The sequence below is a fragment of the Fusarium oxysporum genome, chromosome 7, assembly GCF_000149955.1.
Source record: "Fusarium oxysporum f. sp. lycopersici 4287 chromosome 7, whole genome shotgun sequence".
Classification (NCBI taxonomy): Eukaryota; Fungi; Ascomycota; class Sordariomycetes; order Hypocreales; family Nectriaceae; genus Fusarium; species Fusarium oxysporum.
In genome coordinates this window covers 4126-23064 of record NC_030992.1, presented here as the reverse complement: position 1 = coordinate 23064, position 18939 = coordinate 4126, and the positions used below count along the sequence as shown (strand labels likewise).

Below are 18939 nucleotides of genomic sequence, written 5' to 3'. Positions count from 1 at the left end.
ATAGCTTTAGAGATTCAATTGCAACGATAGCAGTAAGATATATTGTATGCCAATATTCAGATTTATTCAATCTGAAAGGCACCTTCCTGTCTACCCCATATGAGCTCCACCGCTTGCGTGGATCGTCTGACCAGTGATCCATTGCGCCTCAGGGCTTGCCAACATGGCAATAACTCCTGCAATGTCATTGGGGAAGCCAGGTCTTCCCAAAGGACTCATCTCAGAGATCTTTCCATCCACTTCCTCGATACTCATCTTATCACCACCCTTGAGATACTTCGCCGCGGCCTCGGCGTACATATCTGTCTTGGGGGCGATGCAGTTAACAGTGATGCCTCTGCTGCCGAAGTCCCAAGCAAGACACTTGACCATACCCTGCACGGCAGCCTTAGAAGCCGAATACAAAGCATGTCTGGGAACACCCTGTCGAACAATATTAGCTTCGGAGAGTGGTGGAGACCAAAGTGAATGTTAAGACGAACGTACCCAGACAGCAGAGATAGAAGAGATGAGGATCAGTCGTCCTTCATCTTCTAGATGCTTGTACGCTTGCTGCGCCATAACGAACTGGGCCTTGACGTTGACCCCAAGAACCTTATCAATCTCCTCATCCGTGACTGACTCTAGGTCACCAAAATGTTCAATACCCGAGTTACTCATCACGATATCTAGTCTGCCAAATTCGTCTTTGATCTTCTGGAACATGGCGGCAATTTCCTTCCGCTTGGATACATCAGCTTTGATGGCGATAGCCTCGACACCCAAGCTGCGAATATTTTCGGCTACAGATTCTGCTGCAGATGCTGAGGAGACATAGTTGATGACCAGCTTGGCGCCGTGTTTGGCTAGGCGAGTTGCGATGGCTGCTCCGATTCCACGACTAGAGCCGGTGACTACACCAGAATTAGCATCATCATCAACGGTGGAATACGATGTCAGTTAATCGTTCAATGCAAAGCTTTGCACGCACCCAGAGCGACCTTTCCCTCAAGAGTCTTTTCCATCATGAAAGTTGCACGAATTAAGAACCACGGACGAAAATCAGTGTCCTCCAATTGTTGATTCTCAGTGAGCTGTGAACGTCAAGAGATTGACGACCGACGAAGGGGATTTATATGTTACGATGGGAAACGCTGGCTGTTTGCTACACATCATTTGGGGCGATAGGGCATCATGTTGGGGCGGGATACACAATGGCCAAACATGCGTGCGTTCGAACTGGACCATGGAAACGCGAGCTGTATGGCGGCCGGACGGCGACTCGAGAAAATGCCGGTCCGTGCCTTTAGCATCAAGGGCGGAACCGCGCGAGTGAGGTAGCGCCGAAAAGGGACGACTAAGGTAATGCCGAACGGATTGTTAGTTTCCTCTCGTGAGAAGCAGGGCCGGTGGGTCGTGACGTCAGACTTTTGGCACGTGGTTATAGTAATTGCCGTGGCCATGAAACCGAGAGCATCCGAGTCATGCGAAAATGCCGGCACTCACGGAAGACCAGACGAGACAAGACAAGCCTCGCTGCTCGACTCGACAGTGGTAATAAGCGAGCAACCTAGGTAAACAACAATATGACCTGCACATGGGGTATACGTGGTGGTCGAGCAGTGTAGGTTTCGTGCTAGGGCAGCACCCCTCCAGAATCTTTTACACAATAGCCTCAATACACAAACCCAGCCACATGGACTAATATCAGCCTTGATAACGACCACTGTTCGGCTACCGCTAAAGTGTCTCCAATATAAGGCCCTATAAGAAGAAGATTTAATTTTTAATAGATCCTAGCTTCTCTATCGTAACTTCTACCTCATCACCGTGTTTGACATAGCCAGTTGGGTGCATAAACCATCCGACTCCAGAGGGTGTCCCTGTCATGCAAACCGTTCCAGCTCGAACCGTCCTGCCGCGGGTAAGGTGCGGAATGATTTGACGAATCTTCCAGATCATGTCGCTTGTCTTCTCATCCTGCCGTATTTCGCCATTTACTTTTGTTGTGAGCTGGAGCTGATGCGGGTCGCCGACAATTCGAGGGTGGACAATATACGGCCCAAATGGCGCAAAGGCGTCAAAGGACTTTCCATAGCTCATCTGGAACCCGGAAATCTCTTGCGGTATGTAGTTTCGTGCCGAGAGGTCATTGCCGATTGTATAGCCAAGAACGCAGTCCATCGCGTTACTCTCGGTTACATCCTTACAGTCCTTGCCAAAGATGAAGCAGAGTTCGCCTTCATAGTCCAGCTGCGATTGTGCCTCTGCATGGACATGGATATCGTCAAATGGCGCAGCAATTGAATCGGCAGGTTTAGTGAAAACGACAGGCTGGCTCGGAATGTTGAACTTTCACCATGATCTGTCAGCTCGTATCAAACACATCAAGGGATACTTACATACATGCTCGCATAGTTCACACCAATGCATTGGAAAATTGGGACCACGAGAGCGCGACTGCGCGTGATCTGGGATAGAAGAGGGGTAATCGCGGGGTTTAGGAAGAAAATATATTAAGTTTTATATAAGTTTAGTTGCCTAAAGTTAAAGACCTGAAGTCATGACGTCGACATCAGCGGCATAAAGAGGGTTAAATAGGTCATAGGATATAACATATAATAAATTTAATAGGTTAGCTAAATATTAGTATATTATTAATATAAACAAGGATTATTTATTATATATATTAAGGCAAGCTTATTTTTAATTATATAATAATTAATATATTTATCTAATTAGTATACTTATTATATATATTATAGATATTTAAGAAGTAAATATTTAATAGTAATAAGACTTTTTTTTAATATTGGTCTAATTATTCTAACTGTTTTGCTGTAGTAATTGAATTGGCGAAGTCTATTTAATGTTAGCAGGTGACGTACTAACTAAGTAGAGCCCAGTATACCTAATAACAAGGCGCCAAACCTGCAATACATCGCTATGTGTGATAAGGCGAGCTTCAGAAGTTCCTCCTCCAAACTTGCTGCGTCGGATCTATCCCCCGCTGCCTGTCTGTGTCCCATTGCGACCCGCAAGTGCAATGCTGCTGGTCCAAGTACAAGACAGCCGATGAAAGGAGAGGCGTAAGGGATGAACTCGGGCGGCCACATTCGAATAATGCGAATAATCTGATCCGTGTAGATGTGGTATCTAGCCTCCGGGGCACCGAACTGCGACTCTGCGGCCAGTGGGGTCAACAAGTTTCTCGATGAGCTCCAGAATCTGGGAGTTGAAGCATCATCGTGAAGAAGTTTGGCAAAGACTCGACAACTAAATTCCAAGAATCAGTTTCATCCGGGCATAGACATCCGATAGAAATAACATTACCCTTGTAGCATGATGTTGGTGACGATGATCCAATTAAAGTTAGAAACGCGATTTGGCCTGAACGATGAGGGATTCAAGTCCTCCAATAAGTTGAATTGGGGAGGGAGGATAAGAATATAGCAAGATATGACTTTTTCAATCTCTTGAATCTCCTTGCGTTGCAAGTTTTGCTGCTGGCCCAGGTCATGCGCGGTGAGCAAGAGATAATTGATGAGTAGGAACCATGCCCTCTCGTCCTGGTTTGGACAATCCCTTAGGGTGTGCCAAGAGTGGACAGGGTCGTGATTGATTATGGACGACTCCACGAGCATGTCTGCAAACCAGTTCTTGTCAGAGACGGGAAGCTTGACTTGCATAGTCATCCTATCTATGGTGTGTGGACGGCAGGCGACCGCGGCTGAGAACGTGTCCAGCTCCCAGACAGACCACCAGACACGGCGTAACCCCTCTTTCTTGCTCCATTCCAATGAGACTGGACTGAAAACATCGCTCTCACTTTCGAAGTCGATAGCATGTAGACCCAGCTCATTCGCGAGCCGGGTGCAAGTGCCGATGACCATCCATCCTTCGGTAGTGGGGCCGTGCAAGTAAAGCTGAAATGCTAACAGTGTGCAGACCTGCAGAAACTCTAGGGTGTTCTTCTGAGCCGCTCGAAGGTAGTAGTACATGTCCTTTGCAGATTCCGCGAACTCCTCGCCCTTATCCACGTTCGGCTTTTGGTTTAAATGGGGTGCTGATGAGAATCTTGCCACCAGGGCGAGCATCGCATTCACGAGAAGTGAATCTCGCAACAGTCTTGCAGCATCATCAGGTATCGACGAGTTACCAGAAAAGTACTGCTCGTAGAACCTTGGCCGGTGAAGTATTGGGACGAAACAATGGACCTTATCGAAGTACAGCTTTACTCTCGAGGAGGTTTAGAAAAACTGCTACAATCGACGGGGAGGAGGATTAAGGCTCACAATTCCTCAAATAAAGCACCCGAAATGCCTACCGCTGTACTAGGCCCTGGTGTGTGGAGTGTGTTGTTGGAACTGTCCACAGCTCCTTCCCCCGAGCTCTCTGGACTGACCTGGTCTGGCCCGGGGTTCCATGATGACATGCCCGGGCTATAAGCGTGCCAAAAAATACTCAGAATTCCACGGGGTGGATAGGTTATCGAGAACAGCGTTTTGTTTAGGAGTTTCGAGCCGTCCCAGTTCCAAGTTCGAGTGGGTCGATCGAATTGATCTGATTCAAGTTCCGGTCATCAAAAGAAGCGCTTTGCGTCAGGGCGTGGACGTTGCCGAGATCCTTCATCGCGGTACTCGAATTTTCTGGCAGAATGTTGTCCTCTGTGTTTGGGTCGTCGGTAGTTGTCGATTCAAGTTCATGTCCATGGTGGCCCTGTTTTTGTGCAGAAACTATATCGGACGTCTGGTCTGTGGCCGCCATTAATATAGGATTGCCCATGCCAGCCTTTGTAATCTCGCAGACTCGTACCGCATTGCTGAATGGCGCCATTTCGCTGGTTCGCTCTGTGCTGGAGTTGTAACTTGAGCGTTCGCTTTTTCCTGTGAGAAGGGTACAGACGAGGGGTATTTGTTCGAGAGCACAGGTTGCAGGATAGAAGTGTCATATCGCCTTTAAGTAGGGCTCAGTCAGCCGCCAGTAAGAGACTTAGTGTTACCCATGCGCGCGCATGTCAGAGGGTTGTGGAATGATCTTGATTAAAATCTATAACAGGGAAAGGATGATAACACAACACACAGGGGAGGTGGTGTTCTATTGAACCACTATACGAACATTTTGTCTTCTTCCTGTTCTCCACCGTAAGCTCGTGTAAAATGTATTCCAAAGACCTGCACAGTTATCGTCACATTTGGAAATCATCAAGACCACTCCGACTTCTGGAGAACCTTTTAATAACGTCGGAAAAGGCTTGCAGCCTATCATGCAGTTTCGTAAGGGATCGTCTCGAGTACTGTTCAACTAGAGTCTGCCAAATTCTGATTAGATTCTCGACCAATAACGGCCTTGCCATTATGTTGTTGAAATTTGAGCCTCTCATTTGACCTAACTTCCAGATCTAGTCTGTGAGGACACTCATACACTCACACCAATATTCGCACTTACATTCCCATAAGAGTTCATATGGGAGGATATGTAATGTTCTGGTCTCCAAGAGTCGTTTCTGGAAATTCCAGCCTCGAGAAAGCAAGGGATAGGCCTTAATGCTCTCTGAGTTCTCCGACACGATGGCAGTATGGGCTAGTCGCTGTCGAAAGAAGACTTGAGCCGTGCCCCCACTCCATGTGGCCCAAGAAACCTGGTTGACTTGTATATCAACTTCCAAGGACAATTTCCGAATGCCAATAAAGCTTTGGGTGACGCCAGAACAGCCAGTCACTGACAAAGTGAGAAGAGCACGCTCATACACTGGCCCCCACCTTCTTGGCCTCCACTTCCTGATTTTTGTCATCGTCTCCGTGCTGGATGATACATAGAGAATCAATTCATATATACCGTATTCCAATACAACGGGTAACTATAACTGCGTCTCGCAATGTCTGTGGCAGCTTATATTGATTAAATTATATAGTAAGGTATATAACTTGCCTGAGCTTTACGTCTAAAATTAAAAGCAAGATTAGCAAAAAAAACAGTTGGGCAAACTTGGGTTTTATTAATATTCTTATTTAACTAACCCAAACCTTCTTCCTCTAACCCCTTCGCAAAACACGCGTCATACCGATGTAAATATGATTATGAATCGTGTAGCTATTTATAGTGATATGAGGAAAGCGGCTATGGCCTTTGGAAACCGGCTGCAGGGGCTCCCCACCTGATTCTGGTATGGTATGAGATATGAGATATTTTCAGGATCGGAGCGATAAACTAGAGGTCAAAGCGAAAGAGAGCCCGGCACGGCGTCGAGATATCTGACTTAAGGGCTCTCTGGTCTGCGTGTCATTGGCTAGCTTGAACTGGGATTATAGCTCGATGGACATGGTACTGGCCAAATGACGACGATGAATTTCTTCAATTGGCTGCGTTAGTGTGGGCTGAAACCTTTAGCTGCTTTTTCTGGACAATGTCGAACCAACATGCATAAGAACCACAACCAACACATTTGTATCCTGGTGAGAACATCCCCTTACGAGGTATTTATCTTATGGAGAGCCCCAACCCCTCTTTCCCTTCTCTTTTGTCCTACCTTTTATTCGCAAAGGTAGAAGTCACTCTATATTCTTCACATACTAACCCATACCACATCATGGCCAATTCCTCGTTAAACCCACCATCAACCCTCTTCAAGGGCTTGTCACTTGCAGATCATCCGAGCTCCGCTGAAAATGGGAGCCAATCCACTCCCGGGCGTTCATCCCCAAGGACATTTGACCTCTCATTTTCTTCACCTAGTTCTGGTCCTGGTCCTTCTTCTTCATCTGATGGCGTTTTTGTTTTCGGCCAGCAGTCTCCGAACCAAAATGTCAGCTCCAGAAACGTCTTACAATTCGGGGGCGATGACCAAGATTGTTCATCACTTCAGACCCAGCCGTTCTCATTCCAGTCGCTCCATAATATGACACCTCTTCCTTCACGCTCGCCTTCGCCTTTGCCTTCTCGCGCAACACCTCCACAACAACAGTCTTCTCAGCTGTTTTCGTCTTTCATGACTCCACCTGCAAGAACTACCCGAGCACAATCTACAAGCAATTCTCAGGTACCTCCATTCTCCTTCAATTCCCTATTTAGTCCAGCGTCGGACAGTAGACAGCGATCTTTGTCATTTGTATCATCAACTGTTTCAACTCCAAGCCGAACACAGCTGGAAACGCTGGACTCAAATTATATGGCGTCCCCAAATCCAGAGCCACCAGCGCTTGTCATTCCTTATGATACTAGAACAGAATTAGCATTTCCTCATGCTCTATTTACTTCCGTCTTTCAAGATGCATTGAAAGAAGGCCCCAACATAGCCCAGAAGGCTGTAAAGGCAATTGAAAAGATGCAAGCCGGGAACCCGGGCATTCTTGACTCAGATGTTAGCAAGTTTTTGGATGACGCAAAAGACCTGCAACAATTCCAGGGTAGTGACACACGCACAATTGCCGTACTGGGCGATTCGGGAGAAGGTAAGAAGTTCTTAACGAATCCGTGTTTTTCAACACTGACACCGATATTACGTTTTAGGAAAGAGTAGTCTGATCAATTCACTGCTTCACTTTCCTGGTGTTGCTCAAACAGTATGTTATCACGAAATGATTCTGAAACCGTTAAATTCGATAGGTACTAATGCAAGTTCAAATTGCAGGGCGACATCGGATCCGCCTGCACCTCAGTCGTTACTGAATATCGACAGAAGAAAGCAGGACATACTGCCCCGATCACCATCGATGTCGAGTATCTTTCAGCCCCTGAGATCCGGGATATGATACAAGAACTTCTGTGGAGCTACAGACAGCTGTTTCTTCCTGGTGTCGAGTCGGATGAGACCTCGGAACAAGATTACAACCGCTACATGAGAGAATCCGAACAGGCATGGTCTGCTCTGCATGCAGCGTTCAAACACAAAAGGCAGTTCACGAGGAAGTTTGCCCAAGATATGTCCAATGGGGCTCTGGAGAGGATCACAGGTCAGCTCATTGAGTGGGCTCAGGAGATTGAGTGGCCGGCTGGCGGCATTGACGGGTTTTGGACATCAACAGCGCAGACAGCCGACGAATGTGTTGAGCATACGAAACTATTTATGCAAGACAAATTTTGGCCATTCACTAAAATCATTCGGTAAGTGATCTCATCGTCGCTTTGGCAATAATGTCTGACATATCACTTCTGCAGCGTATATCTCAACTCCCAAGTACTCAAGACTGGAGTTGTCCTTGCGGATCTGCCTGGTAATTTTGCCCCAACCCATTTCCTTTGTGAGCATACGATTGACCGACAAACTCTACTACAGGACTCCAAGACACGAATCTGGCGAGGGTTCGAGCCACTCAAGATTATCTCATGAAATGTGACAACATTATAATTGTTGCTAAGATATCCCGTGCCATCACCGACCAATCCCTCAAATATTCGCTCTTTTACGTTTTATCTCGCCATATGCCAACAGAGTGGGAAGATTCTGGCGCAAAAAGGTTGAACGTTGCAGTTGTTTGTACTAAGTCAGAGGTAATGCTATGTTGTCTTTTTGATGGTAGTTCGGGACACTAACATCTTCAATCAGGAAATCAACCTTGTGACAGCAAGACGTGAATTTTGCGGTCCAAACAAGGCTATCTCGATTGCTACTATGGAAAGCCTAGATAGTGAGATTGATACGGCAAAGTCCTCGGGGGACAGAAAAAGAAAGAAGGATGCCAAAAAACAGTTAGTCATGTCCTATTTTGATCCCCCAAGTTGTACTAACACCCGCATAGGCAGGAGCTTCTCTTAGTCCAAGCGCGGAATGAGCATGTCAAAAGAAATCTCCAAACAGGTTACTCGTCAGAGATGGATGGCAGAAACTTGGATGTATTCTGCGTGTCCAACAAGTGGTACGAAAAGTATTGCCCTAAAGGAAACAACACATTTGTGGATGCAAGCGGTATTCCAGACCTTCGACGTTTCTGTCACACACTGACTGCAGATGCTCAGTTGAATGAAGCGAAACATTATCTTAGGTCTAGACTATCTGCGCTTCTGAATTCGCTTGATCTGTGGGCGAACAGCTCGCTTGACGAGCCAGACAAGATTGAAGAGCTAGATGACTCCGTCCGCGCAAAGGCGAAAGAGGCTTTAGATCAGGTAGGTTTATGGGTGTACCTTTCATCCTATCAAATGATACTGAATCAGCGTACAGATTCCAAATCTAGTCGCGACCTTCCGGCAGGACTTTACTGAATGCTTCCAAGAGCAGATAATGACCTTCTTTGGTACGTACTAGTTGGTGAATCGTACATGAGAAAAACCTAATCAAATTTGTCTCAAGGTCAGAGAGACTATCATTGGGATCAAGCTGCTAGTAAGGAAGGTTTGGTGTGGACAACTGTGAGTTGAAGAGCATCGTATCGCGTCCTGGACACATAGCTAACTTTGCTTCCCAGTGGCACTGGAGTAATTCAGCACATGGACCCACAGACTTATGAAGACATACCGCTAACAAAACGATCACAGGTCAGTACAACGCATGGTGTCTTAACTACGGTGATCACCAGACACCGAAACGAGGGCGCGAGAACTGGAACGCAAAAATTATCTGGAAGATGCGAATGGAGCTTGAAGGCCAATGGGACATTGTGGAAGAAGAGGTGACAGATTTATTCTCAGCCGTGCTCCACGGTGCGATGAGTCTTTTGGACTCCTTGAAATCTGGTTTATCTCGTTAGTCCACTATTGTCAGCCCTTGAAGGATGTCTAGAGAAGCTAAGGATATATTTCTTTACAGATTCGCTTCCTCCGCAGCATGTCAACCCAATTGCTCAAAGTATTAATGCTCAAATCGAAAATCTTAAGTATAAGATGAGCAGAGAAGAAAGGAGATTACATGCGGAAGTTAGGTAGGATGAATTCTCCGTCTTGTCTCCTGGCAGAGCGTCAGAAATTATCACCGTAGGACATCGCTAATAATTTTGCAGAGTGATACGAAGGTACGCGTCGGAATCGAATTACAACTCCTATGTGCTTCAAGACATGATTCCCCAGTATCGGTCTGCGGCTAGTCAAAAAGGTATGTGTATCTTTCCCTCGAATCACTCCCTATGAAAGCTCTCAGTTGAGCAATGCACCTCTCAACACGATAGTCTATATTTGTGCGGGTAGCTCTTTCCTAAGTTTTGGAAGCTAACAGAGGAAATTTTGAGAAGGTGACGGTAAGGCTGCACGTCAAAAGTCGATCATCCAAGGATATATTGAAGAGGGAGTCATATTCCCAAAAATGTCCATCGCAATCTCCGACAGAATGAGTCAGTTAATCACAGAAACCTCGGGAAGGCTTACCAGCTTGCTGAGTGATGTCTTTAAAGTTGTTAAAACTGATTTAGATATCGCTCTTCAATACTATGAAAGATCGGAAGTAAACCTAGCAACTCATGACAGAGAAAGACAGACTAAGATAAGGGATTTCGCAAAAGAGATTGAGAGTTTAAAGCAGCAACATAAGTATCTACTGCAGAGCTTAGAGGCAATTTAGGCTCTAGATATATATACATATTGTGAAATTATAGCTGGGAATAAATTTTAGAATTTCAGAATTTTAGAACAAAGTGTCTGAGCTCGAGGCTTGTTAAAACTTTTGTCATGCCGTCCCGTCTAATAGTGTCACTCTTAACAATTAACTGCATATATGATTGTATTATCTTAGTAGTTAAACTTCTGAGATGTAAGCTGCCAGCAGTTCTACTATGCTCTATTTAAAGGAGTTGAATCTAATACACATTCCTATAACTAGTAAATTTCTAGCCACCTAAAGCACTCCTTTCGACCCCAACCCATGGCCTATTACCCCTACTAATTATTATAATAGTAAATTATTTAATATAAATCCTTAGCCCCCTAAGTAATAAAAAACTATATCTATTTACCTTATTACTTATTATAATAGTAAATTAGATATTTTACCTTTATTTTATATAGGAGTTTAATATAATACTATTATTCTTTTTTTTTAAGTTTATAAATTAGCCTTAAAAGCTATATCTAAGTATCTCTAAAATCTAAAAGGCTAAGTATTATAATGTTAGGACAGGGTTAGTATTAATTATTTAAGCTATCCTTGCCTTTGTGTTTTCTTTTTAATTAAGATATATAGCTAATTAAGAAGAAGAAGAGATTTTTCTAAAAAATAATAATAAGGAAATAGGAATATAAGTAAAAATGGGAAATAAAGGAGATAAAAAAGAGAGGTAAAAGGAGAGATAAAAAGAGGGGTAAAAAAAGGATAAAAACGAATAAATAGAGAAATAGGCTGAAATAAGAGATATAGCCTAGGTAAGTAATAAAGAGAGTGTTTCGCCTACTTATCATGCATGCTATTGTTATACTTAATAAATAAGGGCTTCACTTTAGGGTATAACTATACTCTGTGGCACAATCAAGCCATCCTGAATAAAAGAAAAAGGAGAATGAACTATAGGACCTGATGCTGGAGACGGTTAGCTTGGGGGCTTCTAGTGGTTTGACTTAGAGGTTACTTTGATCTGGAAGTAAGAGGCTTGTCAAACGCTCCCTATTGCAAATGGAGATTCAATTAGTACTATTAAAACAGAATATCTGCAGCAGAGGAATTAAGCCAAAACATATCGTTGATGTCAAAGTCCATTCCATCAAAATCGAAATTGATTGAAGGACCCCTGAAACCTGGAAGTTCACCTGCGGGGTTTTGGACTATGATTGACTCCTGAGTCTCTTCCAGTGACTGCTGTCCATTGAGATCCTCCTCGACCCCAGACTTGTCCATTATTCTCGATGCCAGTATTTCTAATGCTGCCACGCAACGTTCGGCTGATTCGCCTACACGCGCATATGCTTTTAGCAACTCGATAGCTTGGTTCCATCCAGTGGGAATCGGCCACGGCTCAAACAAGGAGGCATCGTAGCTCTCAGGTCTGAGTCGCTTGGCGAGTAGCACTGTCGCTGCTGTATACACGACTAGAGGCATTTAGCTACAGTCAATCGGTGACAATCGTGATTTAGGTCTTACATAGAACCGCAAACCACCATGCAGGGACTGGTCCTGTTACCGTTTCAAGATCCAGATTCTGATGAAGAATATCGATAGTCTCGTGCGCCGCTTCGAAACAAAGGGCAAAACACTCATCGATTAGCTTCTTTGATACGCTTTCGTCTGTTCTAGGATGCTGTTGAAGGTCCATTGGTTTTGCTTGCTTCAAATAATGCTCGGCAACTACTGGGCGAAGTACCAATATTCTTGCATGGAGGTATCTTAACCCGCCCAATCAGATGTATGAAAGTAAATGATGGGGCAGTATGTGACTTACCGGGCCCGTAGTACGATCCGCTGTCGTTGGAAAATAAAATCTTCGTCGTCTGGCTTAAAGGCGCAACTCAGTTGCTCAGGTATCGAACGAGCCCACTTAGTTAGTCTGCTATCTAGCTGAAGGACAGAAGTAAGCGTTTCGTCGGACTTCCCACTGGTCTCCATAGGTCCCATATATAATCGTCGTAATGCATCGTTGACAATACTATATAACTCGTATAAAAGAGATAAAAGAGATAAAAGAGATAGCTAGAAGCTATATAAAAGAGATAGCTAGAAGCTATATAAAAGAGATAGCTAGAAGCTATATAAAAGAGATAGCTAGAAGATATATAAAAGAGATAGCTAGAAGCTATATAAAGAGATAGCTAGAAGTTATATAAAGAGATAACTAAAAGCTATAAAAAGGAATAACTAGAAGTTATATAAAGAGATAGTTAGAAGTTCTAGCCGCTATGGCTCGGGACTCTTTCAGTGAAAGAGGAGACCCCTGCCAGGTTGGGGAGGTAACCGGCACGGCGAAATGTGCGGGGGAAGTGACATGGCGTCGGCAGGGGTCAGAGCAAAGTGAAGTGAAAGAGGATTTCAGTGAAAGAGTGGACGGTGATTGGTCCAAAAAGAAAATAATTTCCCAGCATAACCAGAAAGAAAAAGAAAAACCAAATGAACCGCCAGCCAGCCGGCCAGCCAGCCCTCTATCGATAAGGCCTATCACATATTATCCAGGGAAAACGAGAGAGGGAAAAAGAAAAGAAAGTTTGGTCACTTCACTAAGAAGCAAAAGCTAAGCAGGGGAAGCAGAACCTAGAGGCAAGGTAAACAAGCAAACAAACAAATAAACAAGCCTAATGGTCAGAAGAATATATTAGATCAATCAATCCATCGACCAACATCGACATCAATATCAATCAATAAATATATATATACAACAATAAATATCATTTATAATATTATATAATATCCATCGACCACTTACTTCCCGCACATATCATCACTCATATTTTGTCTATAACTACGGCCTACCTTAATATCATTCGCACGGTAAATATATACAATGGGTCTCGACAGCTTTACCTATGATCCCGACCACCGGGTCATAGTCTGCCGGCCCTGCGGCACATGTCTGGTGCCGAGACCGACGAGCTGGAAGAGCCACCTGCGGGCCCAGCCGCACCGGATGAGAGGTGAAGAGCTGCGGCTGACCATCGAGCAGCTCTCGAGCTACTCGCTACGCCCAGTCGACGAGCTACGGCAGTGGCGGGTTGATAGGAAGCGACCATGTCGACCAATAGAGGGGCTTACCGTTTACGAAGGGTACATCTGCTGCACTGATGATGCCGAGTGCGACTACTGCACACGCCGCATCGAAAAGATGCACGACCATATGCCAGCGCATGGCAAGAGGGCCTCACAGTACACCGACGACAGATCACTCTGGAGATCGTGCCGTCTACAAACATATTTCACCGCAAAGGGGCTTATCGACTACTTCGTCATCGATGATCCTTCAATATCGCCAAGGACAGGAGCAGCAGGAGCAGCAGGGGCGGTATCGGGACCACCAACACTGGGGAGTTCACTACCCATATCTCCGTCGTCGCAGGAAGAAGGGAAGCTGTTTGAGGACCTAAAGGCAGACGTCATCCGAGCTTCGCGCGATGTCGAAGAGAAGGCCAGTGTAGTTGAAGGAATCGATGAGTCGCGAGCAGATCGGGTGCCCTGGCTCATCCATACCGGATTTCCCACACATCTACGGGGACTTCGTGACACCGAGATCATATCGTCATATGCCTTGCCGAGAAGCATAGACCCACTGGACGACGGTATCTGTAGTGAGGATGACGAGGACGACGACGACCACAACGATGACGACGAGAACAAGGGAGATGGCACCGGTCGAACCGCTACAGACCTCAGGCGCATCCTCGCTGCGGCAGAGGGCATGCTCCGGGATGCATATAGGTTATGCAGTGACAAATCGCCCGAGCGAAAGATGACACAGCAGCGGGCAAAAAGACTAAGTAATTTCCGTGGTGAGGATAGCAAGCTAAGCAGCATCAAGGCCGATAAATTCCGCAGCTTCAAGAATGAGTCGAGCTTGACCTCCTACTTTCGGATACAAAAGCAGCTCCTCGCATACTACTACCGCACAGTGTTCCGTGCCGACGGACATTTCACCCGAGAGCGTGACGATCAGATAGTACCGAGAGACACCATCGAAGCGACCTCTATGCAGCAGCAGGCTATGAAGAACATCATCAGTATATTACGGAGGCAGGATAAGATGGCAAGAGGGAAGGATGGCAAGAATAGCGACGACGACGACGACGACGACGACGACGATCACGATCACGCTGACAATTGCAACGAGGGCAATGGCGTTGTTGATGGCGACTGTGAGCTTAAGCATGCCATCCGCAAGTTTTGCATCTCCCTTATCTGCCAGACCGTCGGGAGCAGGCCATTCCGGTCTGCTATACTGAGCTTCAGCGCTATGAAGAGCCGGAAGAAGAGCTGGACGCGCCAGTCGGACAAGGAGCAGCGGAGGCTATGTACCTGGCATAAGCCAGGTAACTTTAACAGCAACCTATCGGCGCTCACCTGGACTGCTCAACTTATCCTATTTGACTTTATATGCTTTCAGAAGCAGGACGACGAAGATAGAATTCCCGACCTGCTCGACCAGATGTGTAAGAAATACTTCCAGCAAATGACAGAGACGCCCTACGGTCATATATTGCAGTGGCGACTATATCTCTTCGTGGCATCCAGCACCGAACTTGCTACACATCAGGCCCGCTGGTCTCTCGATGGAGAGACGGTCGACTATATGGGAAAGCAGCTGCGCATGGAACAGGTATCACAGCTGGCCCTATCTGAGTTCCGTCAGGCACACTCTCTCCTATATGACGAGCTGCTATTCGGAATGGAGGATGTTGCTCCAATTGAGGCGTGGAGGCTGAACGACGACCTAGATCTGGAGGACTACGGTGCTTCATGGATGACAGATAGTAGGAACAGGGAGATACTGGCGGGGACGCACGATGCCCTACTCCGGCAGATTGAAGGTAGGGCGTCCTTACGCAGGGTATTTATACGACCAGACCAGAGGGGGTTGAGGAAAAGCGGCGGCGGCGGCGGCAGTGGTGGTAGGACTTGCCTCTGCCCTAAAGCGATGGCCATCTACGAGGCACATGTCCAAGAGTTCTTAAGGAGGATGTTAACGCTCATCCAAATCCTCCCTGGTCCTCCGCTACGATCCCCAGAGCTGCTCTCTATTACATACATTAATACAGGCCCTCGTCGCCGATCCGTGCTAATATGGGAGAAGTTGGTTATGATACATGTGCGGTATCACAAGAGCCAGGAACGGACCGGGGCCGAAAAAGATAACATCAGATTCTTACCTCCCGCCGTTGGAGATCTCCTCCTAACCTACCTTGCGTTTGTACCGCCACTGCGCCAGGTCTTCCTGCGCCAGAGCAAGCCCGGAGCCCTACTGTCGCCCTATCTATGGTCGAAGCTTGGTGGCGAGGTGTGGAGGGATGGTATGGTGTCATCATGCCTCCGGAGGGCATGTACGCGTGCCGAAGTTCCCCAGTTCCAGGTGGCGTGGTGGCGCCAAGTTGCTGCCTCCATCACGAAAGAGAAGTTCAGCCCCAAGGAGCAAGCCAATTTTCACCTGCATGAGATCGCCACGCTGGACGAGGTCGAAGACGAGACAGAGCTGGCAGACCTCGCCGGCATGAGCAATCACAGCTTCCGCACGTTTAACTTTGCCTATGCCGGCAGCACGACCCTGACTGTGACAAACTCACTCCACCGTGCTTACCGAGCGTCGCAGAGCTGGCGGTCTCTATTCCGCATCGATAGTGTGCTCCAGGGTAAGCGGCCACGGACGGTCTCGGAGGCACAGGCACAAGGGTCACTGCTCAGTGCGTGCAAGAAGACGCAGTTTCGTACAAGACCGGTTGCTAGGGAAGACGGCATTACGTCAGTCGCTCGCCGCTTATATAACGACCCCGATCTACAGCTACGCCGTCCTGGTCAGCGGGATGCCTTGCTAGCGACGGTGGGTCTACACGCACCCGAACAGGTCGTCGTTGTTCTTGCGACAGGGTCTGGCAAGACGTTGATTTTCATGGTCGGGGCTGCATTGGAGGGTTCTGCAACAACCATACTGATCCTTCCCACCGTAGCCCTTTCCGGTAATATGCTCGGACGCCTCGATAAGGTTGCGTTGAAGCATCACATCTGGCACCCGGGCTCGAGGAGATCGGCGCCTATCGTTATCGTATCGGCCGAGGCAGCTTGCACAGAAAGCTTCCTCGAGTATGCCAACCAACTATGCAGTCGGCAGCAGCTAGACAGGATAGTGGTTGATGAATTGTAGTCAAAAAACACGCCGAAGGGGTCCTGGTTAGGGTTACAAGTCATAAATATTTAGACCTTTTTACTTATAGGTCTCTACATTTTTATAACCTTGCTAGTAAACTTGCCATTTTTTCTACACCAGACCCGCCTAAACCTAGGTTTAGGTGTCCGTGCACCATACCTTTCCCAAAACTTTTGCCAATTCATTCTTTGAACCTGGGTTCAGGTGTCCGTGCACCCTCAATCCTCCAAAACTTTTGCCAATTCATATCTCAATCCCAGGTTTAAGTGTCCGTGCGCCCCATCCTCCCTCTAAACTTTTAACCTTCTATTTCCCTCTCCGCACTTTTCATTCGCCCTCCCTTCTTTGTCTCCTACCTTTCTTTGATTGGTCGCCTTTCTGATCCCTGTATCCTCTCCCGTCTCCCATTCGATATAATAATACTCCTCATACTTTCATCCATATCCTCTTTCTCTCCCCTCAACTATTCCTTCCCACATCTCACCTAACTTGGGAACAAAGTAACGATAAAATATACATCATACATAATATATACCAATCCACTGCCCTCATCATCCTCACCACCACCATGATCAAAATTGGTCGCCCTCTGCCTCCCAAATCTAACACGAATCCCCGGCCCTCCAAGCGCCGGAAAACTACACCTATCCACCCTTCTCATGAACCCCATCATCCATCCACTTCTCCCTCCCTTACCCCCGTCGTCAACGACATCCCATCATCATCATCACCACCACCGTCACCATCCAAGCCCGCCAAATCCCCAAAGCCTGCTCCACAAACCTTCACCGAGGTCGATTCCCTGAGGAAACAGGCGGAGCCCTACCGCCTTGCCGTCGCTGAGCTACCCATCCATCTCCTCGACTTCTCCTGGTCTCGCGGCAGTAACAGGCCCCTCGACCGCAACCATGTCGCCCATCTTTGTCGCTCTTTCCAGAATGGTGGCCTCGCACGTCGAGCTGAGCAGCACTACATCCAGGTCTCCTGCAGTGCCGCCGCCGTTCAAAAGATGATCATCAACGCCCTCCCAGATACCAATCAGAGCCATATCCAGGACCGACGTCAATATGTGTTATCGTTTAGAAACTGGGCCGATTTCATTGACGAGAGGCCCGAGCTCATGGCTGGCCAGCATCGCATCGAGGCCTTGAAAGACTACGTGAAACAGACGCATTCTGATTCGAGCGATTTATGGTGGATTTGCGAGTTTTACGACAAAGGTGGTCCCCCCCTCTTCAGCAATTTCCATGCTAACACATACCCAGCGGTGCCTGTATTTGTTCCGTCAAAACGTCTTGCATGGCTATCACAAACTTACTCATGGATATGGGAGTAAGGGTTAGCCAAAAAGTTCGTGAGTTCAGGGTACACTTTTCTCAAAATATAATAATATCTTATACCCACAATCTCAAATAGACCATTTCAAGCTAATTAAAGGTTTCCCAGACTTAATAGCTATTTTCTGGAATTACTTATGGAGTTTTAAAATGTAATGATGGAAATGAGGTTGATGGTCGTGATGCTCCACCTAGAAGTCTTGGCTCACATTTAATTCAATTAGGTATAGCGCGGGATCGGCCTGGAAGTCTTGGCTCACATTTAATTCAATTGGGTTTAGCGCGAAAAGCCAACCACTGGAATCTACCTTTCAATCTTGAACGACATAGATAGCTTTACTAACATAATTCGTGATGCAACGAATCTGATAATTCAGCATACCAGCTCCATGGCATATCAATACATACGATCAGTATACTATATAGTAAATGCACGATCATAATACCACTCACGAGAGACGCCAACTGTAAACTTTTTCCTTACAATAACATCATTACATATGCAGTAGACTCAAAAACCACTAATAAGTATCTTGCTTTTAGTTATTTCTTGCTTCTTATCTATAAGGCCTTTAAGCTAATTGATGTTGCAAGAAACTGTTTTTTTTTTTTACCTCTTGGCCTATGCGGACCAGTGCACACTGTGATACTGGCAACCCATAAACCTGTAACTGCCGAAAAAAAAAAAAAAGAAAATAATAAGGTTTAATTGCCATGCAGGCCACAGCATCAGTGTTGTAAGTAAGGGCAGGGTTGAGATGGTCATGAATGTCAGTGAGATTTCAGTCGCAGGTCAATACCACAGATAAAAATCCACAACAAATCCGCCACTGCGAAAGATGATGTGTAAGTCATGTCCAACGATAGCCCAGAATGTAATTCAACCACTATCACTCGTTTTAGACATTTTAGATCCGTGTTGCGCATTTCTT

The 18939-nt window shown here is 46.4% G+C and overlaps 6 protein-coding genes across 12 annotated transcripts; 2 read left to right on the top strand and 4 right to left on the bottom strand.

Moving 5' to 3' along the window:
* Positions 1–85: 85 nt before the first annotated feature.
* On the bottom strand, positions 86–1030 carry FOXG_04696 (uncharacterized protein). The gene is made up of 3 exons (XM_018382730.1): positions 971–1030; positions 487–893; positions 86–423 (listed from the first exon to the last, which is right to left on the bottom strand). Exons 1-3 carry the CDS (start codon positions 1005–1007, stop codon positions 91–93), a joined length of 777 nt encoding a protein of 258 aa, XP_018239507.1. The 5' UTR covers positions 1008–1030; the 3' UTR covers positions 86–90.
* Positions 1031–1494: 464 nt separating this feature from the next.
* On the bottom strand, positions 1495–2477 carry FOXG_04695 (uncharacterized protein). Its single transcript, XM_018382729.1, has 2 exons — positions 2386–2477; positions 1495–2331 (listed from the first exon to the last, which is right to left on the bottom strand). The coding sequence occupies exons 1-2, from the start codon at positions 2410–2412 to the stop codon at positions 1759–1761; spliced, it is 600 nt and encodes a 199-aa protein (XP_018239506.1). The 5' UTR covers positions 2413–2477; the 3' UTR covers positions 1495–1758.
* Positions 2478–3308: 831 nt separating this feature from the next.
* On the bottom strand, positions 3309–5335 carry FOXG_04694 (uncharacterized protein; the record flags this gene model as incomplete). The annotated part of the gene is made up of 4 exons (XM_018382728.1): positions 3309–4161; positions 4275–4542; positions 4795–4865; positions 5277–5335. The coding sequence occupies 4 exons, from the start codon at positions 5333–5335 to the stop codon at positions 3309–3311; spliced, it is 1251 nt and encodes a 416-aa protein (XP_018239505.1).
* Positions 5336–6515: 1180 nt separating this feature from the next.
* On the top strand, positions 6516–10663 carry FOXG_04693 (uncharacterized protein). 7 transcript variants are annotated; one of them, XM_018382721.1, is made up of 14 exons: positions 6516–7430; positions 7489–7541; positions 7610–8082; positions 8137–8192; positions 8255–8469; positions 8525–8667; positions 8718–9084; positions 9140–9212; positions 9269–9327; positions 9384–9393; positions 9454–9660; positions 9725–9836; positions 9915–10006; positions 10143–10663. In XM_018382721.1, the coding sequence occupies exons 1-14, from the start codon at positions 6569–6571 to the stop codon at positions 10466–10468; spliced, it is 3048 nt and encodes a 1015-aa protein (XP_018239498.1). In that variant the 5' UTR covers positions 6516–6568; the 3' UTR covers positions 10469–10663. The 7 variants fall into 7 exon arrangements, with proteins under 7 accessions (XP_018239498.1, XP_018239499.1, XP_018239501.1 ...); XM_018382722.1 differs by having other exon boundaries at positions 9915–10663; XM_018382724.1 differs by having other exon boundaries at positions 9454–9836.
* Positions 10664–11533: 870 nt separating this feature from the next.
* On the bottom strand, positions 11534–12353 carry FOXG_18885 (uncharacterized protein; the record flags this gene model as incomplete). The annotated part of the gene is made up of 3 exons (XM_018399027.1): positions 12276–12353; positions 11978–12219; positions 11534–11925 (listed from the first exon to the last, which is right to left on the bottom strand). The coding sequence occupies exons 2-3, from the start codon at positions 12147–12149 to the stop codon at positions 11534–11536; spliced, it is 564 nt and encodes a 187-aa protein (XP_018239497.1). The 5' UTR covers positions 12150–12219; positions 12276–12353.
* A 975-nt stretch (positions 12354–13328) lies between these two features.
* On the top strand, positions 13329–16667 carry FOXG_04692 (uncharacterized protein; the record flags this gene model as incomplete). Its single annotated transcript, XM_018382720.1, has 1 exon — positions 13329–16667. The coding sequence occupies one exon, from the start codon at positions 13329–13331 to the stop codon at positions 16665–16667; it is 3339 nt and encodes a 1112-aa protein (XP_018239496.1).
* Positions 16668–18939: the final 2272 nt, after the last annotated feature.